We start from the raw sequence: 24182 nt of genomic DNA on the forward strand, positions 1-24182 counted from the left end.
TTTCCTCATACTCAACATTGCAAAGGTCAGAAACTACCTTAGTCAGTCGCCTTTGGACCCTTTCCAACATCTCTTCATCCTTCTGAAAACCAGGCGATCAAATCTGGGCACAATAGCCCATGTGTGGCCTAATCAAAGCCTTATACAATGGAACAAGAATCTCCCTACTTCTACACGTCAGTGTCCTCCTCATCATTCCCAGAACTCTTTGTGTTGTCTTCACGATTTTGGCGATGTGTCCCCTAAATTTTAGATCCTTATCCACTATCACTCCCAGATCTCTTATTTCCTCTACTTCCAACAATATATTCTCACCAAGCATAAATTCTGCATCCCATCTTTGTTTTCCAAATTTTAAAACCTTACATTTTGCAACATTGAACTCGCATCCCCATTTGCTTGCCCAATCACTCAATTTATTCAAGTTTTCTTGCAAGGCCACAACATCTTCACTACTCTTTATGGTTCGTCCCAACTTTGCATCATCTGCAAACAACTGAATATCTCCATCCAAATCTTTGCCAATATCATTAATATACAAGTTAAATAGTAATGGCCCTAAAACAGATCCCTGAGGCACTCCACTAGTGACCTTCCTTTTCCTGGATATTGCACCCCCATACACAACTTGTTGATACCTATCAGATAGCCAGACTCCAATCCAATGCACTAATCTAATATCCAACCCCATCTGCTCTAGTTTGACTGTCAACTTATCATGAGGTACTCTATCAAAAGCTTTTGCAAAATCCAAGTATATTACTGTGTATCCTTCTCCTCTGTCCAAGGAAGCAGTCACTTTATTGTAATAAGTAAGTAGATTACTAAAACACGACCTCCCTTTATCAAATCCATGCTGTCCATCAAAGATTATACCATTGTTGTCAACCCAACTCTGGATCCTAGTTCTCACAAGCTTCTCCAACAACTTAACCACAACACCTGACACACAGATAGGCCTATAGTTTGATGCTTGAGTTCGATCACCTCCTTTATGAAGTGGCACAATCTTGCCCTCCTTCCACCACTCTTTAGGGACTTGACCAAGTGCAAGACTCGTATTAAAAAAATACGTCAAGGCAGGTGTCAACTCTCTGGCACATTCCTTCAGAATACGCGGTGATATATTATCAAGTCCCACAGCCTTATTTACATCTAGTTTACTCAACTCCCCAAACACCTCTTGCTCACTTACAGTCAGTCTCTCCTCCCCATCATCAACTGCTCTTAATCTCTCCATGAAGTCACATTCACAAGATTGAAAGATCTTTATGAACTGCTCATTAAGTATCTCCACCACACATTCTGCAACAGCTGTCTTTATACCATTTCCTCCAATCAATGTCATCCTTCCATAATCATTCTTTCTTTTGCTGGCTACATATCGAAAGAACTCCCTAGGATTCTTTTTAGCTTCATTAGCTAACTGCTGTTCATACCTCTCTTTAGCTGCTCTCACCAACCAAGTCACTCTCCCTGCCTGGTCTTTGTAGAACTCATGAAATTGGTTACTTCCACTTCTCTTATGCTGCCTCCACAATGCCCTTTTTCTCTGTATTGCATGCTTAATCTCTTTATTCATCCATCTCACACCTACCTTATTTAACCTTCTCACCCTTGTAATACATTTAGACATTGCATCTACTAGATAGTTTTTGAAAATCCCCCAAGCTGCATTGATCTCTTTTCCAGCTAACTCCTCATTCCATCCTACACCTGCAAGCTGTCTCCTGAGCTCTTCATAATCACCCCCCTTGTAGTTCCACATATACCCTTTTTTCACAGGGGTCCTTGCACTGCTGGCAACCACCCAAGTAATCACCTCATGGTCACTTTCACCAATTGGTGGATGATTTGATACCTCATTGATAATTACATCCTCCGATGTGATGACCAAATCCAAGACCCTTAATCCTCTTGTGCCCTCTGTTACATACTGTCTGAGGTAGTTATCCCTCAAAAACTCAAGAAACTCATTTTCTTTACTTCCAGTTGCTATCTCTTCATTCCAGTCTATATTGCCATAATTAAAATCACCCATAATGATCACCCTTTTCTTATTTACTTGGCTTATTTGACTATACATTTCATATCACCACCATCCACATTACCAGGTCTATAACAACATCCCACCAAGTATTTGATTCTATTCACCTCTATCTCACACCATACTGCCTCAAACCACTGGCCCCATTTCCCTCTTGCATCTCTACCTTGTATGGACATAACTCTTTCTCTATCATCAATAGCACTCCCCCTCCCTTTTTACCCCTTCTATCCTCACGAAACACATCATACCTTTCCATCTCTATTCCTGTCAGGATGTCATCCTCATCTAACCATGTCTCACTTATTCCGACAATCTCTGGGTGCACAGACGCAATTAGTGCAACCATTTCATCCGCCTTGTTTCTTATACTTCTAGCATTGGTATACAAACACAACAACTCATTTCTGGATCTACAGCTAGTTCCACTGATACCACTCACTCGATGTGATCTCTCCATGCTGGACTGGGGCCATTTCCCTTTCTGCTTCTTCATTTTTGAACCCTTTGCAATTCCATCTGTTTCCTTTTGATCCCTGATGATCCCATTACTTTCCTGCCTACACATTCTCTCACCTCCTCTTGGAGCATCCACCTTTCTCACGCTGTGTATCCCTGCCCACCCTGAGCCTCGCCGTTTCCCTGCTCCTCTTGCCCACCCATTCTCTCATTTTCTATTCTCATACCACTCACTTCCACATTCATTTCCACTCCTTCAATCTCTCCTGTCTTACTCTCCTGCTCTTCCACATCACTCCCCTCTCGATCTGATTCATTCTCTCTATTCACTTCTCTACCTTCCAGCAGCAGTCTCTCCAAGAGACTCGCACCATAACCACTCAAATGCAGTCCATCGCTCCCATACAGCTCACTTCGTCCATCAAACTCATTCCACACATTACCAAACTGTACTCCCATCTCCTCACACATTTCAGCCAGAATATCATTCATAATCCTTGCTCTCCGCCTCATTTCACCACAATCATACCTAGGCAACACACTGACCACCCTTCCTGTCACACTATTCTCCTTTATCTTTCCAAGCAGTCTCCTGACATTCATTTTGACATGCTCTTTGTTCTCTCTCAAATCATTCTCTCAAATCTCAAATTTATGTAAATACCTTGGTCAAAGGGTCAAAGTGTTAAGGGTCAAAGCTGTATAACTGAGAAGGGACCTCCACATAGCCTTTAAAGGAATGCAGAGAACCGACCAGGGCTTTTAACCTAATGTCCTATCCTCACCTTCTCGTGGTGTACCCTGTTGGGCATCTACTTGGATACTGAACGAATGAGGACGGGCTGGCAATTTGGACTTAGCCGACCAAATTGTATTCTTATTGGTTAAACCAAAATAAAAAATGATGGTACAACATGACAAAATTTCATGCCGGCTGGGGCGTCGCCTGGTTAAACAAGGCCCCCGTTGTTTTTGCCAGGGAACCAGGGCGAACAGCGAAAACTCAGCTACTGGAACAAATCTGAAAACACACCCCAACTCAACATCACCATAGTTAAAGAATGGTAAAGAAATGAAACTAGCTGAGGAATTAGATAAGTACCAGATAGACATAATAGGTGTGACTGAAACAAAAAAGACCAAAACTGGTGAGATTTTTCTGAGCAATAAATACAAAATGTTATATTCAGGAAATGACAATCAAGGAAAAGAAGGAGTAGCATAGTATTCAACACAAAATACGAGGCTAATCTTCTTGAATGGCAGGCAGTCTCAAGTAGAGTGATGTGGGCAAATACGAGAATGGGGAACTAGACAATGAGACTTATTTGTGCCTATGGTCCCACAGAAGGTTCAACTAAGGTAGAAGTGGAGGAGTTTTTTGAGGCTTTAGAAAAAGCAACAGACACAATGAAAAATGAAAAGTTGGTCCTTGTTGGGGATCTAAATAGCACAGTAGGAAATGACTGTGAGACATACAAAAATATTTTGGGAAAATTTGGAGAAAAGAGCAAAGCTAATAATAATGGCAAATATCTGTTGGATTTCTGCTCAGGACATAGAATGGTTATTACTAACACCATGTTCCAACATAAAAATGTGCACAAATTCACATGGAAAGAAGAGGCAAGGAATAAGAAAAGTCTCATTGACTATGTTATTGTTGATAGTGGTGTTTTCTCCCTGGTGCAGGACACCAGAGTGTACAGAGGATTTGAAATTGGAAGTGATCACTATTTAGTCTTGAGCAGGATAAAATTGAATTTCATATTGAAAAGAATAACATGTAAGAAAGTTTTAAAGTGAATAAAAGTTGAGCAGCTCTCAGATGTGAACTGTAGACAAAAATACATAAATATTATTGAAGGAAAAATGAAAGAGTTTGAGAACAGGAACCAAACCTTGGAGATTCAGTAGCAAGCCTTGAAGAAAACCCTGATTGATTCAGCTAGAGAGGCATGTGGTGAAGTTGTCTGCAAGGATAGAAAAATTAGAACTTCATGGTGGACATAGGAAGTTAAAGAGGCAGTGAAGGAAAAGAAGAAAGCATATCAAAAGTTCCTGGCAAATAAGTCAGCTTTTACTCTTACAGAATACAGAGACAAATGTAAGAAAGCTAAACAGTGTGTAAAACTAGCTAAACAAAAGTCATGGGAGGACTTTGGCAAGAATATAGAAAATAAATATCAAGAAGGTGGCAAAATATTCTGGAGGTTGTTGAAGAAGCTTAGGAATGGAGGAAAGAGTGCTGTAAAAGGAATTAGAGATGATAAAGGTGAAATGAAAACAGGAGAAAAAGATATCCTTGAAGCATGGAGTAATTACTTTGAAAAACTGCTAAATGAAACAAGCAGTGATGACAGCACAGTGATAAAAAAAACTGACCAGGCATGCAGTCAGGAATACATATCCATACTTGAAGTAGAAAAAGCCATCAAAGGCTTGAAATGTGGAAAGGCAGCGGGAGTAGATGATATTCGACCAGAAATGCTGAAATATGGTGGTATAAGAGTCTTACAGTGGCTGCACTGCATAGTTCAGAAAGCCTGGACAGAGGGACGAATTACCGATGATTGGAGTAGAGCTCTCATAGTACCCATATATAAAATGGGAAATAAAACTGAATGTAAGAATTACAGAGGTATTTCCCTACTAAGTGTTCCTGGCAAGTTCTATGCAAGTATACTTGAGAAACGATTGATATTAATTGTGGAAGAAAAGCTGGGTGAAGAACAAGCTGGATTCAGGTCAAATATAGGCTGTCAGGATCAGATTTTCACTTCACGACAAATAGTGGAGAAATCATGGGAATATAACAAAGATCTCTATTTGAGTTTTGTCGATTTGGAAAAGGCATATTAAAAGGTGCCAAGAGAGAAGCTATTGAATACACTACAGTTATATGGTGTCAATGGGGCATTATATAAAGTAATACTTAGTCTTTATTTGAGGTGTAAGTCAGCAGTTAGAATTGAAGGAAGTACAGGAAGATGGTTTAATGTTAAATCTGGTGTTGAGACAAGGATGTACATGATCCCCTCTGTTATTCATTATCTATATGATCCATATATTCCTTCATTATCTAATGAAGGAAAGGGTAGTAAACATGATATCAAAATTGGAGATGTTAATGTCAGCTCTTTGCTTTATGCGGATGATGTTATACTTCTAAATAAATCCGTTACAAGTCTACAAGATTCTCTGACTAAATTGAATAACTGTTGTAATAGATATGGTATGAAGGTCAGCAATAAAAAGACAAAGACAATGAAAATAGGCAGAATCATTGAAAATGTCAGCTGTGTTGTGAATGGAGAACCTCTGGAACAAGTAAAACATTTCAGCTACTTAGGCACGATTTTTAGTGAAGATGATAAATTAAATATAGAAATAGACAACAGAATCAACAAAGCTGGTATGGTGGGAAGTCAATTGAATAAATTCATATGGAATAAGAGAAAAATTAGTCAGAACACTAAATTAGCTGTATACAAGACAGTGTTCAAACCAGTTTTAACTTATGGATCTGAGAGCTGGGTCAGAAGTGAAACACTTGACCAAAGACTAGAGACCACAGATATGAGAGTCCTGAGAAAGATTAGATGCGTGAACAGATGGCATCAATGGCAATATCATATTAAAAACGAGGATATTAGGAAAGAACTTGACATTGTCAGCATCCAGGAATGCATTAGCGGAGCTAATCTCAGGTGGTATGGTCACTTAAATAGAATGGGAGAGGAATGATTATCAAAACAAGTGTTCTTTACCAGGTTGGCAGGAAAACGACCCAGAGGAACACCAAGATATAGGTGGATTGATACGGTACAAAGTGCCTTAGACGATAGAAATATAAGATCTGATAATGTTGGAGTCTTGACAAGTAACAGACTGATTTGGAGGAAAATTGTAGATAGGAAGTTAGTAATGATGTAATTTTTTTTTTTTTTTTCATGTGGTACTATCATATCCTGTACACCCCTTGAGGGTACATGGCAGGAATTTGATGATGTAAATACCTTCTCTTATAGAATGGGTTTTCTGTAGATGGAGAAGGATAATGAGCCATTAGGTGTGAATTATAATTTAAATCACACTTATAAAATTTTCCTCAGTTGCTTAGTTTAGTGCAGTGTGCCTGTCACAGTTATTGTGCTCTGATAATGCTGGGTAGAAAACAACAAAATATTAATAAGTTTAATAAAGGAATATATTTTTTCCTCTTGGTGTTGTTTATGCTGTTAAGCACATTATGAATAATGAATGATGCCTAAGTTTCTTTACTGCATCTTGATCTTCCTCCTTCTTTTCCTGCCATAATTACTTCAAATATTGGTTTTCCTAATCCTTCATTATTCATGCTGTTGAAAGGATCATATCATCTTCAGTTAACCCTCCTTTCACATTCTTGAATATTAGTAATGTTAAGTTATTTTCTGATATTTTCAATTTTAATATGGTTCATTAATTCATGCCTTTTTTAATTAGTTCCACACATGAAAGGTTACGCACTCTACAGTATTCCTTTGGTTTTGATATATGAATGTGTGTTTAAGATGGAGTCGGGGGGGGGGGGGGTATCTGTTCATATTCTGGCTTGAAAGCTGGGGATTATAGTCCTTGCAGAACACTTCTTCTAAAGCTTATTCTAGAGAAAACAGTGGAAACAGGTAGATGCTGGCCTGGGGCACTAAATGATTACCATGTCTGCTGTCTAGCATATTAGCCCTTGGTTTGAATCCCATCATGGCATGAATATTTTATGAATGTCTTTAGGTGGTAGATGAATTCCATTATTCATTGAGAGATCACCATCCTGTGGAGACCTGAAAGAGGTTGAAGCAAACTATCTATAAGACTAAGATAGTGATTGAAGTATAATAAATTTAGTTTAATCCTTTATCCCAGTGAGAGCAAACAAAGTTTGAGCCTGAAAATATTTTCAGGACTGAATATAGTGTTGTACTATCTTACCTGGGTAAGTAGTACAACATTAAGGCAACTCGTAGCGAAGGTGGAGCAAGCTACACCTTTGCTATGAGTTTTTTAAACCTTTATCCCAGTGAGAGCAAACAAAGTTTGCTCTCACTGGGATAAAGGATTAAACTAAATTTATTATAGCGTAACGTAGTGAAAAATAAACTTTAAACAGTGATTGAAGTAGATCTGTGAAAGAGGGATCATCAGTGAACTGAACTGCATCCTTCAAGAGCCTTTGATGGGGTATATCCAGGTGAAGAGGAAGGTTATATGGCAGTGGACAACAATTTTTTTTTTTTTTTTTTTTTTTTTTTTTTTTTTTTTTTTTTTTTTTTTTTGGAATTTGTGGAAGCTGCATATGAGGTGTTTCTATCAAGAATATCTACAAATAAATCTCTATGCAATATGAAATCTTATTGTGACTGGCAATCTGAATGTCATATGCAAAAGTGATATATTGAACATATTTGCGAAAAGAATACAGGACTGTCTCTTGGTAGCAGAAGGTGACTAGATTGTTGCCACCAATGCTTTGATAATTTTATATGAATAATAACAGCTTTTTTATATTCTAATCTTTAAAGGTACCTGTGGCATGACTATAAACAATAAATTACATGATAACAGTAATTAACTTTAATGAAATGAAAGTTCAGACATTTCGTACTGAAAATAACAGTACATTATCAGTGCATAGAAACAAGCAAATCAAAGAAAGGGGAATACAAGGTATATATACAGCATTCGGTGGTTTACCAATTAAAAACTGTAGCAGCATGCTAGAAATTAATATTAATTATAAACTATTTTTGATGTTTTACATAAAATAACAATCTCCCAAAATTTTGGGAGAGAAACAATCATTCTGATTGAGATTTGGCCAATGTAAAAGAGCTTTGCAACTTTCTTTAACCTGTTTCTATGGAGAAGACAAGCTTCATCCCACTGGATACAGTGTTTATTGTCAATACTATGTTGTGCCAGACCAGACTTTTGAGGTTTAATGTATTCGATATAATATTGATGTTTCATTAATTCTTTTTTCCACAGAACGGCCTGTCTGTCCAAAGTATGCCAGATTATATTCACAAGGTATCTGGCAAATGCCAGCTAGTGATAAAGGTGACAGTTTGTCTTTTGTAGATGGCAACAGATGAGAAATTTTGTTGATAGGAAATTGTGGGAATAAGGTGATATTTCTTCAGAATTCTACCAACCGGTTCAGAGATACCAGATATATAAGGGATTGGAACCCTGCAGTCTGTTGAAGAATCCCGAGGTATTGGAACATAGGAGTCAGTTATCTGCTGGATTTGATTGGGTTGTAACCATTAAATTCCATTAATGTTTTGGTAGTGAGAAGTTCTTGTTGTAAGTTTGAGGAAGAGGAGCACTCATTATGTGCTCTATTAATTAAAGAATTAATAACACCAATTTTTTAAGAGGTGTGATTAGCAGACTTTTGATGACTATATCTGCCAGTAAAGATAGGTTTTTGATAAACACTAGTTGATAAGTTACCAGAGGATGTGCACGTAAGAAGGATGTCCAAGAATGGTAAACTACCAGCCTTTTTCTTTCAACTGGAAGAACAAGATCTATAGACAAGTTGAAGGCACTGCATGGGTAGCCTCTGGAAGATACCTTGTTCTCATCCATTCATCCCCAAACTCTCTCATTGGTTCCATTATGTTGATGATGTCTTTGCTATTTGGCCTCATTTTGAAAATGAACTTGCCACTTTCCTACAACAGATCAGTAATTTTCACACACACACATTCAATTCACCATGGAAAAAGAAAAGGCTGGTAGTTTACCATTCTTGGACATCCTTCCTACATGAACATGCTCTGGTAATTTATCAACCAGTGTTTTTATCTACAAAAGACAAACTGTCACCTGTATCATTAATTGGCGTTTACCAGATACCTTGTGAACATAATCTTAAGATACTTTGGACAGACAGGCCATTCAGTGGAAAAAAGAATTAATGAACATCAATATTATATCGAATACATGAAACCTCAAAAGTCTGGTCTGCGACAACATAGCATTGGCGCTAAACACGGTATCCAGTGGGATGAAGCTTGTGTTCTCCATAGAAGCAGGTTTAAATATGAATGGCTTTTCAAAGAAAGTTGCAAAGCCCTTTTACATTGGCAAAATCTGAATTGGAACGATTCCCCCCCCCCCAAAAAAAAAGTTTGGGAGACTCTTATTTTATGTAACCATCAAAAAATAGTTTTTAATTCATAATATTTTTAATATTATTAATATTAATTTCTAGCACATGGCAACAGTTTTTAATTGGTTAACCACTGACTGGACTGCGGTATGTACTTTTGATTTGCTTGTTTCTATGTACTGATGTCTTTTCAGTACGAAATATCTGTACTTTCATTTCATTAAAGTTAATTACTGTGATTATAGTGTAATTTATAGCTTATCTATATTGTTACTTTATTTTTTCTTTCAGAATTAGCAGCTATGAAATGTTTCCTTCAGGAATGCTGGTTGCATAGCACTGAAATCTTCAGTTATGTGTCTGAGTTTATTTGGCGGTTTTTGGAGATTCATGTAATCAAGATTGTGCTCTTTTCTGTACTGTGTTTGGCAGCTTATGACGTAAGTCTTCTCGTTTATTAATTGATATCAATAACCTTTTAAGGAGGAATATTATTTCTTCCAGTTATATAAGGCATAATATGATGATTTATTTGTTTCATTCTGGCAGTCCTGAGTTAACGTGAATGTGGCTTTACTAATATGCAATAGGTTACTTAACATATTGTAAGATATATTATGTTACCATGAGGCATCCACCTCTGACAATTTAAACCGTAGTAGTAATGTGCACTGAGTGGCCACTAATAAAGTGGCTCCTTAGTGTGTATAAGTATTTAAGTGTCAGGAAAATAAATTGGAGAAAAGCACTGTCTTTTATGAGGAAGAAATTCAGAGCTTTTGGCCCAATCTTATAGCAGTGTCCATTTCCTACCATCCTCAGGAAGATGAGAAATGAACACTGTTATAAGATATATATGTATATATATATATCTTATAGGTTTGCAGTTTGGGATTTAGCCGATTAATTTATATTCTGTTTTGCTCATAACTATATATCGATTATCATGGTAGAACATAATCAAATGTTACTCTCTGTAGCATTGTCCCAATAAAATTAGACCCTCTGTTTTGGGGTAGGAACTAGCAGTGAAAGTCAGTTACTGAAGGTAGGAAAAATTATTGCAAGAGGTATAAATGGAAAAGTGGTTAGTTTCTTAAAGGAATTAACCACTTTTCTATTTGTTATCTTATCCATTTATTATTATTATCTTAACTTTTCCACTTTTTGACTTACAGAAATAAATAAAAAGTTTGTGTAACTGGATATACTGAGATGAAGACTGAAGCAAGTAGGATATTTCAAATAATAGCTATAATATTTATTCACGCATGGATGTAGCATATTTAGGCAGAATAGGGAAGGTAAACGTGGTGGTGGAGTGTTACTCATGATAAGAGATGAATTGTGCCCTCACAGGATAGAGAATCTCAGTGGAAATAACACTAATAGTTTTGAGAGTATGAGGTGTGACAATTTAATTTCCAGAATGTACCTGTGAAAAACCTACGTTCAGAACTATACATTAGTGGCTACTGTTGCTTTCTAAGTAGTCCCCTTGTAGATTTATACAGTGGTTTAGATGGTGTTCCCATTTGTGGAAATAGGCCTAGAACTCTTTTTCTAGAATACTCTTGAGTTCCTTTATCACATTATGCTGGATATCAGCAATATCAGAAAATATTCCTCCTTTTAGTGCATTCTTTAATTTTGAAACAGCCAGAAATCACACTGAGCTAAGTAGGGTGAATAAGCGACCATATTTGGTAATTGATTTTTTGGCTAGAAACTCTCTCTCACAATGAGCGCACTATGGCTTAGCACATTGTCGTAATAGATGATCCACTTGTCAGGCCACAATTCAGGTCTTTTTCTCTGAACAGAATCTCATATTCTTTTCAGCACCTCTAAATAGCATTGTTGATTGACCATTTGTCTCTGTTCAATGAATTCGTAGTGGACCATCCCCTTGTGATCAGAGAAACACACCAGCATGGTCTTGAACTGCAAACACGATGTGTGTTTTTTTGGATGTAGTGAACTCAGGGTTTTTCTACTGCATGCTCTGGCATTTTGTTTTGGGATTGTACTGGAAGCACCAAGTTTTGTTACCTGTAATTACTCTTGGAAACATGTACTTATTTGCAGAAAGATCAGTCGCAACTTGAAGCTGCCACTGTTTCTGTTCGTCCATCAAGATCTGAGGCACAAAAGTCTAGAAATCTTTCACATACCCAATTCTTCATTTAAATTTACCTTGACTGTTTCTCGATTCATTTACAATTCTTCAGCCATTAATTACACACTTAATCATCTGTTAGACTGTACCAAATCTGGCACTCTGTTCGCATTTGTGTCCATCATTTTTGTTTTTGGCTGCTTACTTCTGGGATCATTATTCACATTTTCTCACTCACCTTTGAATCTCTTATGCTACTCAAAGACAGTTGACTTTTTCAGAGCTTCCACATCATAAAGCCACTTCCAACAGCTCCAATGCTTCAGTAGCAATTTTGTCAATTTTCACACAAAATTTGATGTTAACATGCTGCTCCAAATTTCGATCACACATTTTTATGTCAAAGTTCACACACAGATCTCTATTATTTTTGCAATAGGCTACTAGCAAATGGCTCTGTTGGCTTGAGGTTTACGCACGCACGCACGCATGCATGCACACACACACACACACACACACACACACACACACACACACACACACACACACACACACACACACACACACACACACACACACACACACACACCAGTTAAAATGTACAAACATGATTACTCACTTGACTCCAAATGAAATCACCACACAGACGTTGAGCTGTTCTGGGAATTGTCACGCCTCATATATGATGTCCGATAGACGCTTATGAGACAAGATATTTAGTGAGATGTTGCTACAGACCAGTAAATGTAGATAGTGACGAGCAGGAAATGTTTAGGCAGATTAGTTTGACAAGTGCAAAGTGAGCAATTATTATGGGGGACTTCAACTGTAGTGATAAAAACTGTGCAGAGGAATTGCATACAATAATAAGGGAACTAAATTTTTGGATTTTTTGAGGGACAACTGTCTTAGGCAGCATGTGTGGTGGAGGGAACACGAAGAACAAGAATTTTGAATTTGATCATAGCATCAGAGGATCTGATTGTGACTGAGATGACGTATTCCCCCGTGAGAGTGGCTATGTCGTCCTGACTTGGTGGATGAATAGGCATGTGAAGGTAGACTTAGAATCTAGCTTGCAGCAGTACAGTTGATGAAAGAAGCGGGATCATTAGTGCATAGGAAATATTTAAGAAAAAATTGTGGACAGCAATGACAGATTGTACCTTGAGTGAAAAAGATAAAGCAATTTTTAGTCAAATGGATGACAAAAGGTATAAAAAGTCAATTGTGGAAGAAAAAGATACCATACTTCTTGGTTACATGATTCATTATAAAAGTTTGGCTAAATTTCATATTTTATAACAACAGTGAAATTTGCATGCCAAACATATGAATCTAACCAATCAAGATATCTAAAATAAATTTAGTTTAATCCTTTATCCAAGTGTGAGCAAACAAAGTTTGCACCTGAAAGTATCTTCAGGACTGGGGTAAGGTGGTACAACACTGGGAAACTCACTGCAAAGGTGGAGCAAGATAACATCACTCCTATCTCAGTATCTCCCATAATGCAAAACACATCTCCTTGCAGATATATGTAATGTTATGCATTAAGGGAAGGGCCGCTACCCAGACTAGTTTCGACCTTTATTGAGGTCTCTTCAGTGGGAGCCAGGCCCAAGTGGAGATACCAGGCAGAAGCATTAGCAAGGTCATCTCTACCACCTTTTTATTAAATTACTCTGGATTTAGAGAAAGATGTTGAAAGTTTATTTTTCACTTGGTTAGACTATAATAAATTTAGTTTAACCCTTTATCCAAGTGTGAGCAAACAAAGTTTGCACCTGAAAGTATCTTCAGGACTGTGTTGTACCACCTTACCCCAGTCCTGAAGATACTTTCAGGTGCAAACTTTGTTTGCTCACACTTGGATAAAGGATTAAGCTTGCAAACGCACACAAAATTTAATCACTCGTAGGCATGCCGAAACAAGCTTGTATTTAGTCACGTGACACTCTGGCACATCAGCCCGTATGCTCAACCTCTTTTGTTAATACAGACAGCAACATTTCTTTATTCCAAAGAAATTAATATTGTGATGAGTGATTTCGCAGCAGTAAAATTAGTCTTATTACTTATTGAACAGCCTACGTGTGTATATATATATATATGTCACTCATATCACCACCCTTTGCAAAACCTTGGAGTCATTAACACCTTCAAAAACAGAACTATAACAATAGTATAGATCAGAACTATAGTATGTGGCCTCTCAATGAGTCCTTGATTCCCTGGAGTTGAATTCTCTCTCAATGATTCCTATTAATAATAATAATAATTTGCTCTAATGAACAAACTCTTAAAAAAGAATTACGAATTATTAGCAATATATTTATAAATAATCACTATAGTGAAAGTACTATCAATATAGTCTTCATAAAACTTCATCTAAAAATACATGTAATATGGATTACAGACGTATTTCTGATAACCCATACATTAAAGGGTTATCAGAAAAAATAAATTGAATTCTACACCATTATAATCTTAATGCTACTTTTAAACCACCTATAAAATTAAATAACATATTCAACTCCTGTAAGGATCCTTCCCCCCCCCCCCCCAACATTGGCAAACCCTGGAGTTTACCATATCTATTTCACCTGTAACTGAACTTATATTGGTGAAGCAGGTCTCTCAGATCATGCCCTTAACATCCTACACCAAATTGACCGGAAAGGTATCAGGTTGGCAAATAAGTTGGTTCAGTTTGTGCGTTAGTACAAGTTTACGCTGCTTTGCCTGTCGCTATTGTTGCACTACCGTGCAACGCTATTGCGCAGTCGAAAGGCGACATTTCACATAACCTTTCAGTGAATTTACGTTCTGCCTACTTCAGTTGCGTGTGCATAACATATTTTTAGAAATGGAAGGAAATAACATACATCACTGGTATATTTTGCTTTTTTATTTCAAAACAGGCAAACTAGCTGCAGAGGCCCATAAAAAATATGCAGCGTATATGGGGATGGTGCCTTAACAGAACACGTATACCAAAAGTGGTTTGCCAAATTCCATTCTGGAGATTTCGACCTCAATGATGCGCATCACACTGGTCGCCTGACCGACGTTGATTCTAGTGTTGTGAAGGATATCATCGACAAAAAATCCATCACAAACAGTGCGGGAGATTGCTGCAGTACTGAACATATCCCATACAAGTGTTGAAGACCATTTGCACAAGCTGGGATATGTTTCAAAACTCAATGTTTGAGTGCTGCATGAATCGACTGAGGCCAATATGACTGCTTGCATATCCATCTGTGATTTGCTGTGATCGTCAAGAAAATGACCCATTTTTGAAGCGGATGATTATGGGAGATGAAAAATGGATCATGTACAATAACGTGGTACGTAAAAGATCATGGGGGCACAAGAGTGAACTGCCGCAAACAACTTCAAAAGTGGGATTGCACCCAAAGAAGATCATGCTCTCTGTGTGGTGGGATTATAAAGGTGTTGTCCACTAAGAGGTGTTACCGTCAGGCAGAACGATTGATTCAATTGTCTATTGCTCACGGTTAACGTGACTGGCTCATGCATTTAGCACAAAACGTCCTAAATTGGCAAATCGGAAAGGAGTTGTCTTTCACCACGACAATGCCAGACCCCACACATCATTAACATCCCTGAGTAAATTGTTACATCTTGGTTGGGATGTTTTGCTGCATCCTCCGTATTCAGCAGACCTGGCACCTTCCGATTACCACTTATTCTGATCGTTTCAGAATTCTCTGAACGGGAAAACTTTCGCTAATGAGGAGGCTGTCAAAGACACCTGGATCAGTTTTTTGCCAGTAAACCTCAGGAGTTTTGATGAACGCGGCATAATGAAGTTGGTGGACAGATGGCAAGAGGTCATTGATAAAGAGGGTCGATATATAACTGACTAGTATGTATTATATGTATTAAATAAAATATGTTTCATTCCACTCTGAAAAAGTGAACAAACTTATTTGCCAACCCAATACCTGTTCTTTACATCATATAAAAACCTGGCATGAATGCAAATTTAAAGAATCCTGTGAGATTTTGATTAAACATCCTAATCTTAACAATAATGGTGTCATAAAAATCCCAAGAATTTGGATGGTACATATTCAGTCCACTTAGTTCTTCCAGTTTTCCAGTAAACCCCGACTTTAGGTTAGGACTCTAAGCAATTATTTCAGTCTTTATTGACCACCATCAATACAGTTTTGTTTTAATTTATATGTACATTTATATCAGAAACTTTATGTGACTGATTTATTATGCTGTGCCCATTTTATGAGCTATAAAGCTTTGATCAGACCACATCTGGATTTCTGTGCTTAGTTGGAGAGGGTACAGAACTGGATAACAAAAATTATATCAGGACTGTACAATGTTGATTAAGAGAATAGATAGACTGAGAGTATATAGACTTCAGAATTTGGTAAATAGAAGGCAAAGGGAGAGAGGGGGATATGATCCCAACATTTAAACCACCATTGAAGGATTATTATCGTATTAACACTGAGGAGATTTTTCATTTGTTAGAACAAGAGGCCATCCCTGAAAGTTGCAAAAGAAGATGCGAATAAAAGGGTAAGAAGTTGGTTTTTTGAATGGAAAGGGGTAGGAACATGGAATGCATTTCCTGATGAGAGGGTGGTGAATGTGCAGACAGCTCATGAATTTTAGAAGTGTGATAGACTTCTTGTTGGCTATCGTTGACCTTCCATGATGAGTCTTGTGACTCCATGGGGATCAGGAAAATAATAAAAAAATCAGTCACGGAGAGAAGTAAGCTACCAGAATATTTAATACCAAACGTGTAGATAGGATTTTGAAAATAGAACAGATTATAGAATCATACATTGGACAATTGCATTGAAAAAAAGTTGAGAATTTCTTTGAATCATTAGAAATGCATTATATATTATATAATATATTATATATTACATTATATAATACATTATATATTATATGCATTATATATAGAAATGCATTATATTTTATATATATATATGGCTATTTGACCTGGCTTTCCAGTGAAAGTCTGGCTATGAGAAACGTGCCCAGGGAAGGAATGGAAGGAAGGTAAGATATTGCATAAGGGCAGTAGCAGACTGGAACCGTCTAATAGGCTAGTTTGTGTGTGTCATCAGTAGTTGTTAAGATCTTGGAGAAATTAGTTAGGGCCTGTATACAGCTGTGGGCAGATGAGGGTAATGTTATCTGCGAGAGTCAGCATGGATTTGTGAAGGGGGCACTCTTGTTTTAGTAATATGCTAGCCTTTTATAATAAAGTTACAAGAGCAGTAGATGAGGGAAAGGCATATACTGCCATTTTCTTAGATTTAGCGAAGCATTTGACAGGGTGCCACACGACGAGCTGATATTTAAGTTGCAGCACATGGGTTTGGATGTCAGGTTGGTCAACTGGATTCAGGATTGGCAGTCTGTTAGGTATCAGAGAGTTGTGTATGGTGGAGCAGTTTCAAGGAGGCAGAAGGTTACAAGTGGGGTCCCACAGGGCTCAGTACTAGGACCTATATTGCTTAACCTTTATATTAATGACATTGCCAGTGGATTGCAAGGGCATATTCAGTTGTTTGCAGATGATGTCAAGCTGGGCAGGGTTGTTAGTAATGGTGCTAATATGGCAGCCCTGCAAGAAGATTTGAATAAACTGGACGGATGGGCAAATGGGGGGGGGGGGTGTCGGTTTAATGCAGCAAAATATAAAGTCTTGAGATTTGAGACACATCGATGGGATGTTGCATACTCTATTAGAGGAGCTATAAGAGATCTGGGGTTGATAATTGATAGAAACCAGAAATTCTGGGACATATTTCAAAGGTGGTGAAGGTGACACAGAGGATTGCTGCAATAATGAGAAGGACACTGACCTGCAGAGATAAGAGTTATCATTCTGTTGTATGAGACCCTGATCAGACCACACTTAGACTGTTCTCAGATTTGGTCTCCAGGATTTGGAAGGGATAAATTAACTGTGGAAAGGGTACAAAGGCAGATAACAAAAAAAGTTTCAGGACTGTACAATGTTTAAAAGGCATATTTTGGTGATTACACCACATTTTTTATTATTCAGTTATACAATATACTGAAATAATAGTTCCCGACAAGTTTCGTAAATCATAGGATTTACATCTTCAGGGGGTAAATAGTATAACTTAAAGTTTAAACAAGAGAATTAATAAATACAAATCATAACCGTCTGGCTATTCATAAACTCAAATAACATAATGCAGATATAAAATGTTATTGACGTTGAACAATACTTGAAGATGTCACGTGTTCTTGTTCTCGTTCATACAGTCCGAGCTCAGATTGAGGTAGATTTTTTTATTAGAGCTGACCACACTTGATGGAGAATTAAACCTTGATTTTTATTGCATTGGGTTGGGTTTTTCAGCATATTAGCAGCTTCTTTAAATTTTCTTATATAACTGAAAGTTTATTTTTCACTTGGTTAGAGTATAATAAATTTAGTTTAATCCTTTATCCAAGTGTGAGCAAACAAAGTTTGCGCCTGAAAGTATCTTCAGGACTGGAGTAAGGTGGTACAACACCAGGGCACTCCTTGCAAAGGTGGAGCAAGCTACCAACGGAACTAGTCTGGGCCACAACCCAGACTAGTTTCGACCTTTATTGAGGTCTCTTCAGTGGGAGCCAGGCCCAAGTGGAGATACCAGGCAGAAGCATTAGCAGGTCATCTCTACCTATAGGAGTTGCCAAATGGTGTTCCACCCTTTTTTAATAAATTAGTCTGGATTTAGAGAGATGTTGAAAGCTTATTTTTCACTTGGTTAGAGTATAATAAATTTAGTTTAATCCTTTATCCAAGTGTGAGCAAACAAAGTTTGCGCCTGAAAGTATCTTCAGTACTGGGGTAAGGTGGTACAACACCAGGGCACTCTTTGCGAAGGTGGAGCAAGCTACCAACAATCCTATCTCAGTATCTCCCATAATGCAAAATACATCTCCTTGCAGATGTGTTTTGCATCCTTGCATTTGTGTCCTTGCGGTATCTCCACTTGGGCCTGGCTCCCACTGAAGAGACCTCAATAAAGGTCGAAACTAGTCTGGGTTGTGGCCCTTCTCTTAATGCATAACATTAGACATATCTGCAAGGAGATGTGTTTTGCATTATGGGAGATACTGAGATAGGAGTGTTGGTAGCTTGCTCCACCTTTGCAAGGAGTGCCCTGGTGTTGTACCTCCTTACCCCAGTCCTGAAGATACTTTCAGGTGCAAACTTTGTTTGCTCACACTTGGATAAAGGATTAAACTAAATTTATGATTCTTATATAACTGTTGTTTTCTATGTATGACATCGTCGATTTTTGCCAGAGTACATCGTGTCCAGTGGAAGTGGTATGGAAAGCAAGACTCGTTTTTTGTTCTCTTTTGTATTATACTTCTTTTTGGTGTTCAGCCATACGTATTTCTCCAGATCCTCCTGTCTGTCCTACGTAGCAAATCCCGCAAGAGCAATGGATTTTGTAGACTCCTGGTTTTTTAAGAGGATGATGGGGTGGTTTTGGTGGATGTAGAAATCTTGAGATTTTTTCCATAGGAAGGAAAACTACTTTTACATTGTGTTTGTTAATTAATTTGGTAGCTTATCTGTAACATTTTTGATCTAAGGAAGCGAGATTGCATTTTTGTAATCCTGTTTTATTGTGTTGTTAGTTGGAAGCATTTTAAGGATTCTGTTGATGGTTTTTGTTTCATAACCATTCTGTTGGAGGAGTTGTGTTAAGTATTTTAGTTCTTCATTACATCTTTCTTGTGTGCTGGAGATATTGTAGGCTCTGTCTCGAAGAGTTTTAATTAAGCTTATTTTTTGTCTAGGATGGTTGTGTGAGGTTGCGTTTAGAAATCTTCCTGTGTATGAACGAGAACAAGAACATGTCACATCGTCCAGTATTGTTCAACGTCAATAACGTTTTATATTTCTGATTCTGTTATTTGAGTTTATGAATAGCCAGACGGTTATGATTTGTATTTATTAATTCTCTTGTTTAAACTTTAAGTTATACTATTTGCTCCCTGAAGATGTAAATCCTACGATTTATGAAACTTGTTGGGAACTATTATTTCAGTATATTGTATAACTGAATAATAAAAAGTGTGGTGTAATCACCGAAATATGTCTTTTGAACCAATTAGCCACAGAAGTCTACGCCTGTAATGTTCAATGTATGTTATGAGGATTGGCTGAGGGAATGTGGACTGTAGAGTTTGGTGGATAGAAGAAAGTGTGGTGATATGATTGATACTTTTAAACTGTTGAGAGGTGGTTACAGGATTGACACTGGGAGTTCTTTTGCTGGGTTGAACAGCGAGAAGGAGTGATGACAATGGGCCATCCCTGGAAGTTGCGAAAGGAAACTGTGAGCAAGAGGGTGAGGAGTGGTTTCTTTGCATAGAGGGTAGTTGAACTGTTGAATGCATTGCCTGATAGAGTGGTGAGAGCGAGAACGGTCAGTGCGTTTAAAGAGGTGGTATGATAGCCTTTGTGTTTTCTAGGACGGACCTCCTGCGATGAGTCTTTCGACTCTTTGGAGGCCTAAATAATAATAATAAATACCTACTAAATTTCTCCAGTTACAGTTGTCACTGCAGAAATCTATACTGCAATCTGCACACAGGTTAAAAATGCACATTGTAATGAAGTTACAAATTTTTTAAAAAATGGGGATTGTGCTAAAAAGAATCACTCAGCAAATTTGAGATTTGCTATTGACTTTGATATATGAATATTACTGGAGAACAGTGAAAAAGTTTGAAAACAAGAAATAAAACCTCAGAGACCTAGTAATACCATTACAAGAAAACGTTGATGATTGACTCAACTAGATGTATATGAGAGTGGTCTAAAAAGTTCACAGCCTAACAATGAAAAAAAAAATTTTTAATTTCAAAATTATTTTTATTTTTCAACATAATCTCCCTTAAGACTAATAAATTTATTCCATTGATTCTCCAACACCATTATCCCATCACTGTAGTGGTTCTCAGTAAGATCTGCAAAATACCCCTCTACAGTTGCAATCACCTCTTGATTTGAAGAAAAATGCTGACCAGCGAGGAAGAGTTTTATTTTTAGGAAGAGATGGAAGTCAGAGGGAGCCAAATCTAGGGAATAGGATTGATGCTCCAACAATTGATAATGCAGATACCCTAATTTTCCCATTGCCAAAACACTTCTGTGGGCAGGTGCATTGTCCTGATGAAAGATGATTTTTTTCTTCTGCAAACCAGGTATTTTCTCACAAATTTTTTCGTCTAGCATGGTTAAAAGATTGGAATAATATTCCCCAGTTATTGTTTTATTCTTTTCAAGATAATTAATAAACAAAATGCCTCTAGCATCCCAAAACACCAATGCCATGACCTTAACTGCTTATGGAACTGACTTCTTTGTCTTCTTTGGTGCTGAACAACTGGCTGTTGTCCACAAGTCTCATCCATAGTAATAAATTGATGCACAAAATCAGTTTTATTCTTGTTAAAACACTGCAATCATTGTTCAGAGATTTTCATGCGAGTATGTTTTTGATCTGGTGTGAGCAAGTGCAGCACCCATCTTGCACTAAGCTTTTTCATTTGCAATTCTTCATGCAAAATATATCCTACACAGCAATTTCATGCAGTTTGACTCGCCGGTCATCCAATACCATATTGTGTACTTGATCAGTGATTTCTGGTGTTGTTACACTTTTGGATTTCCTTCACATAGCTCATCTTCAAGGTTGGTACGGCCATGTTTAAACTCAGCAATCCATTTCTTAATTGTCAAAAACGGATGAGAAGAGTATCCATAAACTTTTATGAACTTCAAATGAATTTCTTTTGGCATTGAACCCTCTTTTACAAAGAATTTTATAACTGCACAATACTCAATTTTATCCATTTCAAGGGATACAGATAGCAGTTTTGCTTCAGATAGCTGTATAAAACATAGTACTTTATAGAATGAGTTTATGCACCCCAGAACAGTTTTAACATTACAAGGCCAGTCTGCTAACATAATGTCCCAGGTCACCAACAGAATATTTTCAAATGCCCAGAACCCTGCATTGTTGATAGTTTAAAGCCATTTGATCATTCAGTTGTGGTATAAAGGATTCCAAGCCCATCTATCTCTTTTAGCTTTTATACATGATCAACTGTGTATCTTGTCAGAAATTTTTGCTGTGATAGTGTATTATGTTAAAGAGATCAAAGGCTTTGCATTAGTGATGCTATAACCATATACAGAGGCATATCATGAGAGTTGCTACTTATTTTGTGTCTAGCCTTATAACTATAATACACAAAATCTGGTGTCAAGCAATAGAAAACACTATTTGTATTGGCCATAATGCCAACCAGCCCTACTCCTATAAACCAGGTGTTAATATTCAGTATCAGAAATATACCTGCTGGAGGTCAAAGAAAAATAAATAGCTTGCTTATTGGTCACAGTTAGATAACTAAAAGGAAACTTCACATAACCTATACGGCATATGAAGAACTGACCAATCTTCAGTTTTCACTTTCTTGTTGATGCCAATAAAGTGGTCATTAAACAACTCCACTATGTCCTCTGCATCAGTCACTCTATTCCGATTTTTATCCTACAATGTCATTCTTCCACAATCATTTCTCTTCTACTGGCTCATAGCTAAAAAATTCCTTAGGATTTTCTTGGATATTAATGCCGATCTCTTTTCGTATTCCAGTTTTGCCTCCCTCACCATACCAGTCGCTCTCTCTTGGCTTGAGTCTTATATTCTTCATGCAACTGTTCCGCCCCTCTCCTTATATCTCTTCCATAATTTCTTTTTCACCTGCAGTTTCTGTTTGTTGCTAACAAACATTCCGTCACAATTTTCATATGTATGGTCACGCTATATTCTTTAGCCATATAAATAGAAAAACTAATAACTATTATGAGACCTAACACAGAGAGTCAGAGAAACTAAATTATAAAGGGAGGAATGGTGTGAATGTGAGTGTAAGAGCAGCAATGTTATATAACTGTGTTAATAATGAGAATGGACTTTGTCATGGAAATGTTGACGAGACAAGAATGATTTCGGGTTTGTGTTTATCTGGTTCGGACCCATCATATGTGTGCAAAATGTCTACATACGTAAAACATTAGAGAAGAATAGAGATCTGCAAGTTGTGCAACTTTGTCAGGTATACAAAAGAACATTCAGGTAGATTATTATGTCTGTACACAAATGCTAGGAGTATCAGAAACAAAGGGGTAGAGTTTGTTGCCTTAGTCAATATGATGCGAACTCAGATTGTAGGTATTAGTGAGACGTGACTCTCAGAATCAGACCTACTAACGATATCGAGTGTCATGGGTACAGTATTTTTAGGAAGGATAGGAGAAGAGGGGGCGTGCTGCTAATGATATCGGATGACTTAAATCCAGTTAGAATTCAGACCTATGATTTGTAGTAGTATTACTAACAATATTTCATGTGGCAGTGAGTTTGAAGCCATCTGGTGTGAGGTCGAATCTAACAAGACAAATTACATAGTGGGGAGTTGTTACAGACCTGGTGGTTCGGGTGCTAGTGATGAAGAAATGCATCACCAAATAGAAGGTGATTGTCGCAAAAGTAATCATAATGGGAGACTTAATTATTCAAATATTGATTGGGTAACAGTAGAATCTCATGAGAAGAATTAAAATTAATTTATTGAGCTGTTGCAGGACAACTTCCTCAAGCAGCATGTGACAGAAGGAACTTGCGGTCAGAGGGTTACGTCTTGAACTGAAGCATGTTTCAGTTCAAGACATAACTTGGTGACAGTGATAATGCAGTACTCACTTGGGAAGTGACTAAGTTTACGAATGTTCCATTCAGAAAGGGTTTACATGCTGAACTACAAAGCAAGAAATTATTACTAACTGGGGAGTATACTAAGCTCAGTGGAATGGGATCGGTTGCTGGATGGAAAGAATATCGACAGTGAATGGGAAGCATTTATCATCATCATCATCAAATTCCTGCCATGTACCCTCAAGGGGTGTACAGGATATGATAGTACTACATGAAAAAAATTACATCATTATTAATTTCCTATCTACAATTTTCCTCCAAATCAGTCTGTTACTTGTCAAGACTCCAAAATTATCAGATCTTATATTTCTATCGTCTAAAGCACTTTGTACCGTATCAATCCACCTATATCTTGATCTTCCTCTGGGTCGTTTTGCTGCCAACCTGGCAGAGAACACTTGTTTTGCTAATCGTTCCTCGCCCATTCTGTTTAAGTGACCATACCACCTGAGATTATCTCTGCTAACACATTCCTGGATGCTGACAATGTCAAGTTCTTTCCTAATATCCTCGTTTTTAATATGATATTGCCATTGATGCCATCTG

At 37.4% G+C, this 24182-nt stretch overlaps 1 protein-coding gene across 3 annotated transcripts in view; it reads left to right on the forward strand.

Annotated features, from left to right (window-relative positions):
- Positions 1 to 24182, forward strand: part of Piezo (piezo type mechanosensitive ion channel component) — a 1325935-nt gene that overhangs the window by 469770 nt on the left and 831983 nt on the right. For all 3 annotated transcript variants that reach the window (XM_090398322.1, XM_090398324.1, XM_090398323.1), the window contains one exon: positions 9963 to 10111. In XM_090398322.1, coding sequence (XP_090254448.1) covers positions 9963 to 10111 — 149 coding nt within the window. The remainder of the gene's footprint in view (positions 1 to 9962; positions 10112 to 24182) is intronic.

The sequence above is a fragment of the Typopeltis vanoorti genome, chromosome 9, assembly GCF_054136105.1.
Source record: "Typopeltis vanoorti isolate ZY-2024b chromosome 9, IOZ_Tvanoo_1.0, whole genome shotgun sequence".
Taxonomy (NCBI): Eukaryota; Metazoa; Arthropoda; class Arachnida; order Uropygi; family Thelyphonidae; genus Typopeltis; species Typopeltis vanoorti.